The 15,971-nt window shown below is 44.3% G+C and overlaps 1 protein-coding gene across 1 annotated transcript in view; it reads left to right on the top strand.

The window, feature by feature from the left end:
- slc2a4rg (SLC2A4 regulator) overlaps positions 1-15,971 on the top strand; it is a 78,819-nt gene that overhangs the window by 48,757 nt on the left and 14,091 nt on the right. Inside the window, exons 3-4 of the mRNA XM_052056672.1 lie at positions 12,514-12,614; positions 14,113-14,357. Coding sequence (XP_051912632.1) covers positions 12,514-12,614; positions 14,113-14,357 — 346 coding nt within the window. The remainder of the gene's footprint in view (positions 1-12,513; positions 12,615-14,112; positions 14,358-15,971) is intronic.

The raw sequence follows: 15,971 nt of genomic DNA, 5'->3' as shown, positions 1-15,971 counted from the left end.
AGTCAGTTTAAATATACTGTGTGTGCGGTTGTGTTTGTGAACATATATATAATTTTATTTTCTGTAATTATTTTAGGAGTATGTGACATTGGTGGTCCTCGTTACTCAAATACTGTATGTACATGTTGCTCAAAATTTATCATGCTCTCCTTCACATCAGACCTCAAAGTTCACAAAGGCTGTGGGAACTTTGATAATTGACTTAATCATTGGCCATGCAGGGGAGGGCTGTTACCTGCTCCAAAACGAAGTTTTTGCAGCACCCCTCCCCCCAGACATGAGTTTGTTTACATTTCATTTAGCAGAGCTGCGCAGAAGCCAGGCACAACGCTTTGCAAGAAAAAAATGAGTTAGGTACTGTATTGCAGAAGTGTCCCCAGCATATCCAATTTATTTCATTCAGCTTTGGACATTGAAACTGGAAAATATGACTTGCATTCAATAAGTAAATAATTGTTTCATCTAAATTCCATATTAGAGTTTGGAATTATGTTGCTTTAAAAACAATTGTAAAATTGTAAGTCAGTTTAAATATACTGTGTGTGCGCGGAGTGTGACATTGGTGAGCCTAGTTACTCAAATACTGTATGTAGATGTTGCTCAAAATTTATCATGCTCGCCTTCACAGCAGACCTCAAAGTTCAAAAAGGCTATGGCAATTTTGATAATTGACTTAGTCATTGGCCATGAAGAGGAGCGGCTGTTACCTGCTCCAAAACGAAGTTTTTGCTGCACCCCTCCCCCCAGACATGAGTTTGTTTACATTTCAATTAGCAGAGCTGCGCAGAAGCCAGCCACAACGCTTTGCAAGAAAAAATGAGTTAGGGACTGTATTGCAGAAGTGTCCCCAGCATATCCAATTTGTTTCATTCTGCTTTGGACATTTCAACTGGATCATTATGATTTGCATCCAATAAGTAACAACAGTAAGTATTCTTTAGTAAGAAATCATGTTTGCGTTGCTCAATCAGTCTTGATAACAGAATTTCCTTATGTGGGACATGACTACGGTACACGTCCTTTATGAACATGCAAGTGTGTTAACAAAATACATGTGTAAGAACACAAGCAGTAACATGCAAAAATATATGCCCCAACAACACAAATAACACAAAAACGGCAATATACAGTACAGGTATATGAACAAAATACATTATAACAAGAGTAGTCACAAAATGAGGGCTCTTTGCTCCAAAATGAGACCTATAACAGCTGGTGGCTTTTCTTCCAATCACTCACTATCTCGAACTTGACCTCCCCTCGATCACCACCCAAGACAGCGTTGCTCAGCTGATGTTGTGCAACAAATGTCTGAAGGCATCCACGGGACCCTTCAAAGTCCTCCGTGCCCATAGCGCGATGGAACTCGCCTTCTCTCTGATTAGCGCTCCAGTTAGCGCAAATTGTTTTCAAATCTCTAAATGACCTTTTCAAATCTCTAAATTACCTCGTGCCACCTTACCTCGCTGACCTCATCTGGTCTGCGCACCAGACATTATTAGAAGGACCAAGAACTAAACTGAGGCTCAGAGGGGATGGAGCCTTTTCTGTTGCTGGTCCCTCTCTCTGGAATGACCTCCCACTGAACATTCGGCAAGCCTCCTCGCTGCCCATCTTCAAAACGCGCCTCAAAACTCACTTGTATTCTTTGGCATTTGACTCACCATGACTTAGATTTGTTCTTGGTTTTGCTGTTCGGTGCTTTCTACCGTATTTATTACAGACTGCGTTACTGTTTGTTGTATATGTTAAATTGCTCCATGTAAAGCACTTTGTATGCAGCGATGGCTGTTTGAAAGTGCTCTATAAATAATGTTGAGTTGAGTTAGCATGATAGCAGGTCAAGCATTCCAGGAAACGTTCATTTACTCTACAGTCCGTCGAGCCACAAGCAACTTGCTTTGAGCATCTAATCGGATGCATTCCATGTTCTCTTCCACAGTCATTACCATTCCTTTGTTTGGATGCAACGATCGACAGGACGTAAATGTAAATGAATGGAATAGAAAGTCGTTCACGATTCCAGTAAACTCATGCTAATAGAAAGATTCTGCTGTTTTTGTGCCAAAGAGAGTAAAAAGTGGTGCAGACAGTTATTCCGCGGTATCGAACGGGAGTTGCTTGAGTTTGCTCTAATTCGAGCTTCGTAATGGCTTCCAGGTTCCATTTATCGGAACGTTCGTCCGTTGTTATGAATCGATCACTAATGTAATATCCATCCATCCATATTCCACCGCTTATCCAAGGTCGGGTCACAGGGGCAGCAGCTTTAGCAGGGAAGCCCAGACTTCCCTCTCCCCAGCCACTTCTCCTAGCTCTTCCCGGGGATTCTGAAACGTTCCCAGGCCAGCTGAGTGACACAGTCTCTCCAGCGTGTCTTGGGTTGTCCCCGGGGCCTCCTGCCGGTGGGACATGCCCGGAACACCTTTAAAACTCATTTCGGCCGCTTGTATCTGGGATCTCATTCTTTCGGTCACGACTCATTGCTCATGACAGTAGATGAGGGTTGGAACGTAGATCAACCGGTAAATTGAGAGCTTCGCCCTTTGGCTCAGCTCCTTCTTCACCACGACTGACCGATACAAAGCGCGCAGAGCAAGCAGCAGCCGCTTCACCGCTGCGCCTGTCGATCTCTCATTCCCTCCTGCCCTCACTTGCAAACAAGACCCCAAAATACTTAAACTCCTCCACTTGGGACAAGATCTCCTCCCCGACCCGGAGAGAGAACTCCACCCTTTTCCGACTGATTTTCATCCCAACCACTTCATACTCAGCTGCGAAACGCTCAAGTGAGAGTTGAAGGGCCCTGCTTGAAAGAGCCAACAGTCCCACATCATCTGCAATAAGCAGAGATGTAATACTGAGGCCACCAAAATGGACCCCCATCAACACTTACACTGCGCCTAGAAATTGCCAATGTCCGTAAAGTTTATGAACAGAATCGATGACAAAGGGCAGCCTTGGCGGAGTCCAACCCTCACTGGAAACGATTCTGACTTACTGCCGGTAATGTGAACCAAATTCTGACATCTGTGGTGGAGGGACCAAAGTGCCCGCATCAGGGGATTCGGTACCTCATACTCCTGAAGCAATCATATAATGTAATATCGTACTCAAATGTGTAATGCATAGATTTTTATTCTGGGTGAGGGAATTTTCGTTTGACAGAAGTCCATAGATGGCAATACTTACTGTAATTATGTTTCATTGAACAATTATAATATTTAAAAAGGTTTAAAAAATATGAACAGGTATATACATTTGTGTTATTACAGTTGCTGAAACATATAGATGTTGCTTGAAATTTATCATGCTCCCCTCAAAACAGACCGCAGAGTAAAATAAAAGTTAAAGGCTGAGCAATTTTAGTTTATCGTTGGCCATGAAGGGGGGAGGGGCTGTTCCCAGCTCCAAACCCTCGCAGTTGCACTGTTTGAACCTAGTTTATTCAGCTCCCCTCCCCCACACTAGTTTGAGCACGTGATCACTTAGGAGCGCGGTTCATACAGCAGCAACAAAGCTTTGCAAGAAGAGTTGAGTGTTGCAGTCGTGTCCCCAGAAAATCTAATTCGTTTTATTCTGCTTTGGACATCGAAACTGTATAATACGAATTGCATCCAATAAGTAAATAATAATGATGTTTCATCACAATTCCATATTAGCATTTGGGAATAATGTTGCTTTCAGAACAATTACAATATTTTAAGTCGTTTTTAAAATATGTGTGTGTGTGTATATACTGTATATATATACAGTATGTATATACACACACATGTATATATGCTGTGCTCATTTTAGGAGTACATGACATTGGTGTAAACAAGATTTCATAAAATATGTTGATATTGCTTGACATTTACTATGCCCCACTTCAAAACGGACCTCAGAGGAAAAGTGAAGGAGTTTTGGTTATGAAGGGGCGGGGCTGTTTTCACACCCCAAAACGTCACAGTTACGTTGCAGGAAACGAGTTTCTACAGCTACCCTCCCCCACATCACACTCGCTGACCATCAATTAGGAAACGCGCGCTTTGCTACCTGCACAAAAGGAAGGCGTTGAGAAGAGTGAGCGTACGAGTCAGCATCATCGAGAAAACCCCAGAAAGTGACGAATACTTCAGAATTAAAGCAGGTAAGACACTCAAGTTTTGAATATTTTCTTACAAGTTAGTTATTCTAAGTAATTCGGGCAGGCTCAAAGGTTCGTGTTATATCAGCATTAGAGTGAAACCGACTATATGAATAACTCTACTATGCTGTACCTAAGGAGTTGTCTCCAAGATGCAAAGTTTCCTCTCAAACAATAAACTTTCAATAGGCCGTCAGACACAACATAGAGCGCCACAGAATAGGCCGTTGGTGTGGTAAAATCAAGTTTCACCCCCCCCCCGCCGTCGTCTCGCCGTCGTCGTCGTCGCCATTTTAGTTGAGCAGAAAATTAGTTACAAATGACCCAGCGTCTTTCGCCGCCGCCGCCATCTTAGTTGAGCAGAGAATTAGTTGCAAATGGAACCAGTGTCTTTCCATATACAGAAAGTAACTGCAAAAAGACGATGTAAAATACCAAGCAATTTACAGATAACGAAGTGGGTTGAACGAAATATTATACTGTGAACCATTATCAACACAAAAGTTAAAATAAAATAATAAATAAATAAAAATAATAATAAAGGTTAAATGTGTGGATCACCAAAACCTATGCATTTTGGGCTGAAAAACCCCCCACTTATATGAGGAGAGATGCATATTTTCTATGTTTGTTAAGCTTTCTACTATTTTATGGGGACATTTTGATGATTTTTTTTGTGGCAACATACATTGTCACTGTCATCAACCTTTGCGATTTGTAACCACACTCGCTCATCGTTTATTGATCCCAAATATCCTTATTGGCAAAGCCGAATTAGTGGTGATTGAAACTTTGACTTTTCAAACGTCAAACCAGTTATTGGCCCAGGCTTATAAAAACACACTAGTGATGCATTCTCAGCATGAATCTTAACCGTATCATACTCATATCAACTTAGTGATTAGACGTTAATCGGCAAATTAGTGGATGAATGTTGATGTAATTCAAGGAGAAAAAAAATGCTCTGGCGTGCAGAGATTTAGTGAATATGCGCTCATTTTAGTCGCCACATACTAAGAGAAATTTCCTCTTCTGGGAATATAATAGGATGAACGTGGAAGGAATTCAAACAAATTTGATTAAAAAGTACACATGATGCGTTCAAAGAATTAATGTAAATATTTTAATTATATACAGAAATTGCATCTTAATAGGTGTATGAAAAGATTGACCTGGGTACAGCTCACGTGGAAAATTGTTCTCTCCGCACTCTGTGTCGGCCATCATTGTTATTGGATTGCCAAATACTTGGAAATAAGCCTCTCTTTGTGACGCAGATGATTCGCCAAATGTGTAGTGGCAACTAGTACAGTATTAAATTTACATTTAAGTTTTTAATTTTCTGAAATATCGATTGCTGGTATTGGCAGCCTCCACGATAACCTTAAAATAATGCCGGTATCAGCCTGATACCATTATTTGGTTTCGGCACTTACCTATCTTTGCCAAGCACTGGAAATGAGTGATATAGACATTTTTAAAAATTATAATAAGTTGACTTTTAATTGATTACCTGGTCAGTTTCAAATGCTTTATTTGCCCATATTAAACAAAATAAGTTATTTCTATAAGGTATTTCTGTTTTGCCATGTTAATGTGTTCGATTAATATTTTATCCCACAGAACTATCTTGTCATGTAAGCCTGAATTATCAGTACTATTCTCTAACATCATTAATTGCAATGGAATTTTCTGATCTTTTTTTTTTTTTTAATAACAGATGGACAATCCCACTGAAGATGGTGATTATTCTGACTCAAGTCTTTTTGGATCAGATGAGGAATACAAACCAACTAAGACATCCTCTGAGTCGAGTGATGACGAGGAGATATTCCATCCAAAGGTAGAAAAATTGTTCTCTTATGATACATCCAGTGAAGACTCTACAAGTCATCAGACATATGAAGCAGAGGAGCACAGTCATGTCTGCAATTCGTAAAGAAGGTAACCCATTAACCTATGTAAAAACAAAAGATGAGCAAAGAAGATCCTTCTTTAACCATAAAAGCATTTACAAAAAGGGAAGGCAAACGAGTTTGGCACAGAAGTCATTATTGCTTCTACTGTGGCCAATCAAATTTAAAGATGGCAAGGCAATTGGAAAGGAAACATAAGGAATCACAAAATAAATTCTGTGGGGGGGGTTTGTGAACACATAACAAAGGAACAAACTACACAATCAACTCTGAGACGGTCCAGTCTCCTACAAAAGGAAAGATGACAGAAGTACAAACGAGCACGAAAGCAACACATTCTACCCGTATGTAATCAACTCTTTTCACACGTAGCAAGTCTACTCCTGTAGCGTTCACACGTCCCATTTTATATCGGTGCTGCCCCGCATACTAGCATTTACTCCAGAGTAAATGTTTAAACCACCTCCTGAGCAGGGTTACATTTGCTCCGTTTTAAGCTGTTTTCAGGGGCTACACTGGTGTAACTTTGTACGTGGCAACGCTCGACATGGGGGCAGTCGGCTTTTGGGGTGGGGGGGGGGGGCAGAACGGATGATTGGACATGTCAAGAGTTTTAATTTCTCCATATTTTGTTCCGGTCAGTTGTCACGCAGTATGAGGAACATATATAAATTATATTTAATCCTTGTGTATTTTTAGCCGTTATAAATCAAATGTTTCTTGGGGGAAATAATCCGGCGTAAATTCACTCTTGCACCTAAAGCACTATGAAATGACATACAACAAAAATTTCTACTGTACAATATTACACGATCGATTACAGCATTGTTTTGGGTATTTTTGTATTTAGATTCATGTTCTTACCATTTCATTTATCAAATGCATTGCCCACACTGGACAATGTAATCTATCAATATAAAAGTTGTTTTTCGAAACCCCTGCTATTCGCGTTCAATAGAGACCAGGCTCGTTCACTGGCTGCCACTGGAATGCACTTGAAGGGGGAAGATAATTTATGGATGATGGTTATTTTGAATCAGGAATCAGTATTTTATTTCTGCCAAATATTTGCATTGGTCTAACAAAATTTAATTATGTCGGTTGGTTCACACTGACTAGCATGAAATCATACAAGATGTTCTTGTAACATACCTTTCAAATGTTATATGTTGCCCAGTAAATCTTCTCTATTCTTAATGGAAGCACGAACTTGTATTTAATACATAATACAATGATTTGCATGTCATGTTCAACCTCTATTTAATTGGCTACACTACTATGTTGGAATTGATGGCTGCAACACGTTCCAAACAAGCTGGGACAAGGTGGTTTTGGATGCAGTGCTCTCTGATAGGTCGAAGGTCATGGCCTTTGAATGTTATCTGTTTTTGGCCTTGCCGCTTACATGCACTGATTGGTCCAGATTCTCTGAACCTTTTGATATTATGGACCAAAGATTACGTAATCCCTCAATTCCTTGCAATTATACGTTGTGAAACTCTGTCCTTCAACGATTCAACTTGTGGTGACCCTCACCCAATCTTTGCTTGTGAATTCAGGATAGCTACTTTTTGACCCAATCATGGCACCCACCCATTCACAGTTAGCCTGTTCACCGGTGGGATGTGACAAACGCGTTTGATGAGCATTTCTCAACATTATTTTTTTTGCTAGCTGCTCCATCTTTTATGGAACGCATTACAGCCATTAAATTCTAAGTTAAATATTATTGGAAAAAATTAAATGTACCAATTTGAACATTGAATGTTGTCTTGTCTTTGTAATGCTTCACTTAAATATAGGTTGGACATGATTTGCAAATCATTGTATTCTGTTTTGATTGATGAGCATAATGTCCCAATTTCACTGGAATTGGGTTACTAAATGAATGCCTTGATAGCATATTTTTGTTCAACACTGATTTAGTAAAATGTGTCACTTTGTTCTCCTTTTCATGTGGTGGTATCGACCTTTAGCCCCAAAAAGGGAAAAGCATCTCTCCAAAAGAGGGAAGACTGAATTGGATGGTAAGCTTTGGATGAGGAACTATATCTCTTTTTTCATAATTTAACCAGTTAAAATGCATGCAACGTATTTGACAATGAGTGTCAAATCAGGGATGTCCCATTTCATTGCAGATTCGAGTCCAGGCGGGGACCCTGGCGGTCCGATCCTTGGCTGCAGAAGCTAGCTCTTGGGACATGGAATGTCACCTCTCTGGCAGGGAAGGAGCCCGAGCTGGTGTGTGAGGCAGAGAATTTCCGACTGGATATAGTCGGACTTGCACACAGCCTGGGTTCTGGTACCAGTTCTCTCGAGAGGGGTTGGACTCTCTTCCACTCTGGAGTTGCTCACGGTGAGAGGCGCAGAGCAGGTGTGGGCATACTCATTGCCCCCCGCCTCAGTGCCTGTACATTGGGGTTCACACCGGTAGACGAGAGGGTTGCCTCCCTCCGCCTTCGGGTGGGTGGACGGGTCCTGACTGTTGTTTGTGCATATGCACCAAACAGCAGCTCAGCATACCCACCCTTTTTGGAGTCCTTGGAGAGTGCTGGAGAGTACTCCTGCTGGGGACTCCATTGTTCTGCTGGGGGACTTCAATGCTCACGTGGGCAATGACAGTGATACCTGGAGGGGCGTCATTGGGAGGAACGGCCCCCCCGATCAAAACCCGAGTGGTGTTTTGTTATTGGACTTCTGTGCTCGTCACGGATTGTCCTTAACGAACACCTTGTTAAAGCATAAGGGTGTCCATATGTGCACTTGGCACCAGGACACCCTAGGCCGCAGTTCGATGATGGACTTTGTAGTTGTATCATCGGATTTGCGGCCGCATGTTCTGGACACTCGGGTGAAGAGAGGGGCGGAGCTATCAACTGATCACCACCTGGTGGTGAGTAGGCTCCGATGGTGGGGGAAGATGCCGGTCCGTCCTGGCAGACCCAAACGTATAGTGAGGGTTTGTTGGGAGCGTCTGGCGGAATCCCCTGTCAGAAGGAGTTTCAACTCCCACCTCCGACAGAGCTTTTCCCATGTTCCGGGGGAGACGGGGACATTGAGTCCGAGTCCCATGTTCCGTGCCTCTATTGTTGAGGCGGCCAATCTGAGTTGTGGCCGTAAGGTGGTTGGTGCCTGTCGTGGCGGCAATCCCCGTACTCGCTGGTGGACACCAGCAGTAAGGGATGCCGTCAAGCTGAAGAAGGAGTCCTATCGAGCCTTTATGGCCTGTGGGACCCCAGAGGCAGCTGACGGGTATCGACTGGCCAAGCGGACCGCGGCTTCGGTGGTCGCCGAGGCAAAAACCCGAGCGTGGGAAGAGTTCGGTGAGGCCATGGAAGCGGACTTCCGGACGGCTTCGAGGAAATTCTGGTCCACCATCCGACGTCTCTGGAGGGGTAAAGCAGTGCACCACCAACACTGTGTACAGTGGGGATGGGGCGCTGCTGACTTCGACTCGGGACGTTGTGAACCGGTGGGCAGAGTACTTCGAAGACCTCCTCAACTCCACCAACACGCCTTCCTTGGAGGAAGCAGAGCCTGGGGACTCTGAGGTGGGCTCTCCTATCTCTGTGGTTGAAGTCACCGATGTGGTTAAAAAGCTCCTCGGTGGTCATCGCGTGGTCAACAGGGAGAGTGCCTCTGGATTGGCAGACCGGGGTGGTAGTCCCTCTTTTTAAAAAGGGGGACCGGAGGGTGTGTTCCAACTACAGAGGGATCACACTCCTCAGCCTCCCTGGTAAGGTCTATTCAGGGGTGCTGGAGAGGAGGGTCCGTCAGGAAGTCGAGCCTCCAATTGAGGAGGAGCAGTGTGGTTTTCGTCCCGGCCGTGGAACAGTGGACCAGCTCTACACCCTTAGCAGGGTTCTCGAAGGTATGTGGGAATTCGCCCAACCAGTCTACATGTGTTTTGTGGACTTGGAGAAGGCGTTTGACCGTGTCCCTCGGGGAGTTCTGTGGGGGGTGCTTCGTGGGTATGGGGTACCGAACCCCCTGATACGGGCTGTTCGGTCACTATACCACCGATGTCAGAGTTTGGTTCGCATTGCCAGCAGTAAGTCGGAATCGTTTCCAGTGGGGGTAGGACTCCGCCAAGGCTGCCCTTTGTCGCCGATTCTGTTCATAAACTTTATGGACAGAATTTCTAGGCGCAGCCGAAGCGTTGAGGGGGTCAGTTTTGGGGGCCTCAGTATTACATCCCTGCTTTTTGCAGATGATGTGGTGCTGTTGGCTCCTTCAAACGGGGCTCTCCAACTCTCACTGGAGCGTTTCGCAGCCGAGTGTGAAGCGGTTGGGATGGAAATCAGCACCTCCAAGTCTGAAACCATGGTCCTCGGTCGGAAAAGGGTGGAGTGCCCCCTCCGGGTCGGGGAGGAGATCTTACCCCAAGTGGAGGAGTTCAAGTATCTTGGGGTCTTGTTCACGAGTGGGGGTAGGAGGGAGCGGGAGATCGACAGGCGGATCGGTGCAGCGTCTGCTGTGATGCGGACGTTGTATCGGTCTGTCGTGGTGAAGAAGGAGCTGAGCCAAAGGGCGAAGCTCTCAATTTACCGGTCGATCTACGTCAACCCTCACCTATGGTCACGAGCTATGGGTCGTGACCGAAAGAACGAGATCCCGGATACAAGCGGCTGAAATGAGTTTTCTCCGCAGGGTGTCCGGGCTCTCCCTTAGAGATAAGGTGAGAAGCTCATTCATCCGGGAGGGGCTCAGAGTCGAGCCGCTTCTCCTCCACATCGAGAGGAGCCAGATGAGGTGGCTTGGGCATCTGATTCGGATGCCTCCTGAGCGCCTCCCCGGTGAGGTGTACCGGTCATGTCCCACCGGGAGGAGACCCAGGACACGCTGGAGAGACTATGTCACCCAGCTTGCCTGGGAACGACTCGGGATCCCCCGGGGAGAGCTGGAAGAAGTAGCTAGGGAGAGGGAACTCTGGGCTTCCCTGCTAAAGCTGTTGCCCCCGCGACCCGGCCCCGGATAAGCGGTAGATGATGGATGGATGGAAAAAACCTTACACCCAAAGAGCAGGCAAAATCTAAATTGGAGAAAAAGACAAGTACTTTTATTTTTTTTACGTATAAAATCCACATTGTAAAGCTATCACAAGGTGGTCTTTGTGAGTATCATTAAATTGCAATTGTCATCATATTTAGGGTCTCCCAGAGCAAATTTGAGGAGACCATGGAATGAAGAAGAAAAGGCTGCTGTGGAAAAACACCTGGGGAGACTTATAAAAGGGTGTCAAGCAAGAACAATGCACTGACTGCAAAATGAAAGAGCCGCAGGCCTTGGCTCAAAGAACCTGTAAAGACGTAAAGAACTTCAAGAAAAGATCTGCTTCTTGAGTTCTTCATTTTTAAATTTAAATTTTCTTGCTGGAGTATTTTTTTTTCAATTCTTTTCTACTCTTCCTGAGCAGTGTTGTAAAAAATGTTCTACTTGAGGTGAGATTTAATGTTGACATGTACTTATAAAGTTTTACAATATATTTGATTTAGTTCCGTAAATTAATTGGCCAAAGCATGGGTCACTTTTTTTGTAGTAGTAATTGTACAGCAATCAATCGGTTCAAGTTGTGATTGATATATAATGTATAAATGAGGAACTCTGCTTATCTTAAGTTGAAACTATCAAATTATTCATAAAACAGACTACTCACACTTTTTAAAATTAAAATACAAAATGTCTGCTGTGTAATTGCAGGTTAATAAGAGAGGAAAAACTCTGAAGGCCATACCAAAAGTTGATTTGTATGCTTAACTGCAACAAAACCAAAAAAGATAAGATATTTTAACCAAAGTCACAACAGGAGTGAGGACTTTGAATGTGCCCATTCAGAGTCCTCACTCCTGCTATGATTTCAGTTTCAAGTCTACTTTTTATTGCTCTGTTTTTTAAAGAAGTTGAAGTGGGGAAAGTAGTTGGGGTGACATCTAGTGTACAAATCTAAGACTAGTTCCTCTCTAAACCTATCAGAAAGGGTGGTCCTCACTCCCTATCTGGAGTTACCCGGACCTCACAAATATAGTCTTACAGGAATGTGTGTGTGTGTGTGTGTGTGTGTGTGTGTGTGTGTGTGTGCGTGTGTGTGTTTTGAGGAATTCTCGGCCCATCCTTAAATATATCTTCCCCCATATTTTGCTTTCAAGGACAACAAGAAGTTAGTTGAATAGTTGTACTCTGAGCACACATATAACTTTAGGAGTATAAAGTTTGCTTGTGTTTGTCCAAGCGGGCAGTGTACGGTTCAAGCTCTCATGCATGTAACTGAGCTGGAAGACAAGAGTGGGTGGGAGGTTGTTTTCTTGCATCTCTTTCTCTCAGAATTGTCTGTCCTCAGGCTGCTGTTTGTTTGGAGTTGTGTTGGTCTCTGGTGTCGGCCTGAGCTTCCTTAATCGAATAAGCAGTTGTATCAAGAAAGTTGGAACGGCACCTAAACCTCGTCGGCCTCCGTGTGTGTGTGTTGTGCAGGAAGCCCTCAGGTCATGCTGATAAAGAGGTGATGGCCGCTGCTGTCCTGACATCGCTGTCCACGTCCCCGCTGGTGCTCTGCCCGTCCTTCGCGCCAACAGGTAACGCCATGACCTAACCTGCTTGGGCAAACCTGCCTGGCAGCACCCGCAGCCGAGTCTCCTCACATCCTCGCAAACCAAATACTCAGTCATGTGCCAAGCCAACTGTTCCGTCGCGACCTTATCACAGCTCCATTTTGCTGTGCTTTATGGCAAGCCATTTGAGCATTTATTCCAAATCCCTGATATCAAACAGAAGTGTGTTACACTAGTTCGATCTCTTTAAATGCTCAAATGGCTTGCCATAGTGCTTGCATTTGCCATGACAACATCGTCAGACGGTCAAAGTCCTGCCAACTTCCCCTCCCCGCCCCCCCCTTTTTTTTTTCAAAGCTCAACTTACCCGACGCTCTTTGCTCCCAATGAGTCAACTTGCAGGTATACTGATTGACGACATCATCCCAGCAAGACACAAATAGATTAGAATGTTTTATATTATTATATTATGTTTGAAACTGGTATTTGCCCTCGGCAGAGTACACTTTTGGGCGTAGTTAAATTTGATAAACAAAAGTCACAAATGCAGCTTTGTGTCGGCGTTGCAACAAAGGACAAACTGGGACATTTGCTGCATGCTTTTTGTAGTTTGGGGAAATATCTGTGACACTTGGCTCATGCATGGCTGTACTCATTGTAGTTTGTTTTTTTTTGGGGGGGGGGGCAGTGAGGGGCTGGATATGCTCAAAACTTGGCCAAGAACACATTACCATCAAGTTTTCAACAAAAGTAACTTTTGTAACTATAAAAGAAACATTTTTTTTGGACTGACAACCATTTAATTTGCATTTTCCACTGAATTGACATTCTTAAATTGACTGCTACTCAGGATTTGACAGCTGATATTGGGGCACTAATTGAAGGCTCAAAGATGTTTCAGGAGCAAAGTAATTGGTCTTCATCCAAAACGCGCTCGCATCTTTGCACTGTGAAGAATACAGTTCTGTTAAAATGAATACACAATGCTGAAATATTTTAACACAGTATTGTAACGTCAAAAGAGGTTGGTTTGGTGGAAGCCTTTTATGCTTTTTTTTCATGGAATGCCACAACTTGTATGTATTTTTTGTGTCTACAAGGTTAGTGGATAACTTCAGGAATAGTTCTTACTTTGGTTTGCATGATGTGGTCAGTCGAAGTTGTCAGGGTTTCCATATGCTTGCGGACATTTCTGTCATTTTAAAATGATGTTGAGGTCTTAAATTATTCGCTATATTAAGCCGATATATATTGATTTTACGCATAAAATAAACTCATGCCGCTGAGCAAACTCGTTCATCACATGTAGTTTGTAACCTCGAAACGTCGTATGCCCGTACAGTCGTAAACCTAGGACCCCTATAATTCTTTTTACCACCTCTCCGCGACCCACACATGATGTAAGCGGTTCTGCTGCTGGGTCCTGAAACATCATGTGAGAACGGCTGCTCCAAAATGAAAACTAATGGGACAAGATCACGACATTTGACAGCTTTAGTCAACCCAATGTGTATGCTGTCAGCTGCGGTTCCAGAGCCGGCGATTCGGGCTTGGAAGGAGGCGCTGTCAGGCAGCTACAGCAGCTCCACCAGCGGCAACTGGAGTTGGGATGCCAGCGACCAGTCGGTGCCCTCCACGCCATCCCCGCCTCTGTCCAACGACGCCAACAAGAACTTCCTGCTCCCGTCGCAGGGAGATGATGGCAGCGAAGACGTCGCGGAGAGCACACACTTCATGTTTGAGGACCCCATACCTCGCAAACGAAAGGTGGGCCGGCTGTATGTGGTGTTCCTGGCCTGTCGATATGCAGATTGTATTTGGCCTTTCAATTCTGCCCCCCCCCCCCCCCCCCCCCCAAAAGTGACCATCTGACAGTGGGTCCTGCTCTTACACGTCTTTTTTTTTTTAAAGGAATAAACATTTCTGACATTTTGACTTTGACGGCCATTCTGTTTTTTTTCTGTGCTGCTTGAGGGAAAGGACACAGATGTGGAGTGCGAGCAGAAGCAACAGAAGGTGAAAGTGATGCATATGGATGAGGATAGTCAAGTCAAGTCAAGTCAACAGTATTTATAGAGCACTTTCAAACAGCCATCGCTGCATACAAAGTGCTGTACATGGAGCGATTTAACATACACAATAAACAGTAAGACGAATCGGTAATAAAGGCGGTACAAAGCACCAAGCAGTAAAATCAAGAACAAATATAAGTAATGCTGAGTCGAATGCCAAAGAATACAAGTGAGTTTTGAGGAGGGCTTTAAAGATGGGCAGCGAGGAGGCTTGCCGAATGTTCAGTGGGAGGTCATTCCAGAGAGAGGGACCAGCAACAGAAAAGGCTCGATCCCCTCTGAGCCTCAGTTTAGTTCTTGGTACTTATGACAAAGACTGGTCCAAAGACCTGAGGCGTCGGGCAGGTGTGTAGGGGCGGATGAGCTCAGAGAGGTAAGGTGGCGCGAGATTATTCAGAGATTTGAAAACAAAGAGGAGGATCTTGAAAATAACTCTAAAATGAATGGGGAGCCAGTGAAGGGATGCCAGAGTGGGAGTTATATGCTCCCTCTTACGAGTACCAGTCAAAAGGCGAGCAGCGGCATTCTGGACCAGCTGAAGGCGCTTAATGGAGGACTGGCTGACTCCAAAGTACAGGGCATTGCAGTAATCCAGCCGGGATGTGACAAAGGCATGAATTACTGTCTCAAAGTGTTCATGTGAGAGGAGATGTTTTATTTTGGCCAGCTGTCTAAGGTGAAAGAAGCTGGATTTAATAACGGCACCAATTTGCCGATCAAGCTTGAAATCACTGTCCAGTTTAAGGCCCAAGTTTGAGACCGTTGATTTCAGATAAGGAGACAGGGGGCCCAAATCTACAGGATGGAATGTACAAGGGCCACTGGGACCAAACAATATCACCTCAGTCTTCTTTTCGTTGAATTTCAAGAAATTTTGTGCCATCAAGGTTTTGATTTCTTCTAGACAGGATATGAGTGGCCTTAATGAGAAGGCGTCTTTCTTGCTCAGTGGGACATAGATCTGGCAGTCATCTGCATAGCAGTGGAAGGGAATACCATGTTTCCTTAAGATGGAACTAAATGGGAGCAGATACGGCGAGAACAGCAGAGGCCCCAGAATTGAGCCCTGTGGAACACCACATGACAGGGGAGCAGTGCGTGACTTAGAGCAGCCAAGGCTGACACAAAAGGTCCTGTCAGCTAGATAGGACCTAAACCACTCAAGAGCACTGCCGCCAATGCCCACCAAGTGCTGCAAACGAGTCAGCAGAATACTGTGATGTCGAGACGTACAAGAATTGAGGCACAAAGTAAAAGCATGTGGCAAAATGAAACTTAATAGTTCCTTTGGCACCGCGGTGTTGGAGGA

This window comes from Hippocampus zosterae, chromosome 2 (genome assembly GCF_025434085.1).
Source record: "Hippocampus zosterae strain Florida chromosome 2, ASM2543408v3, whole genome shotgun sequence".
In the NCBI taxonomy this organism is placed as follows: domain Eukaryota; kingdom Metazoa; phylum Chordata; class Actinopteri; order Syngnathiformes; family Syngnathidae; genus Hippocampus; species Hippocampus zosterae.
Note: the sequence above shows the minus strand (reverse complement) of the source record. Positions and strands in the feature narration are given on the sequence as shown.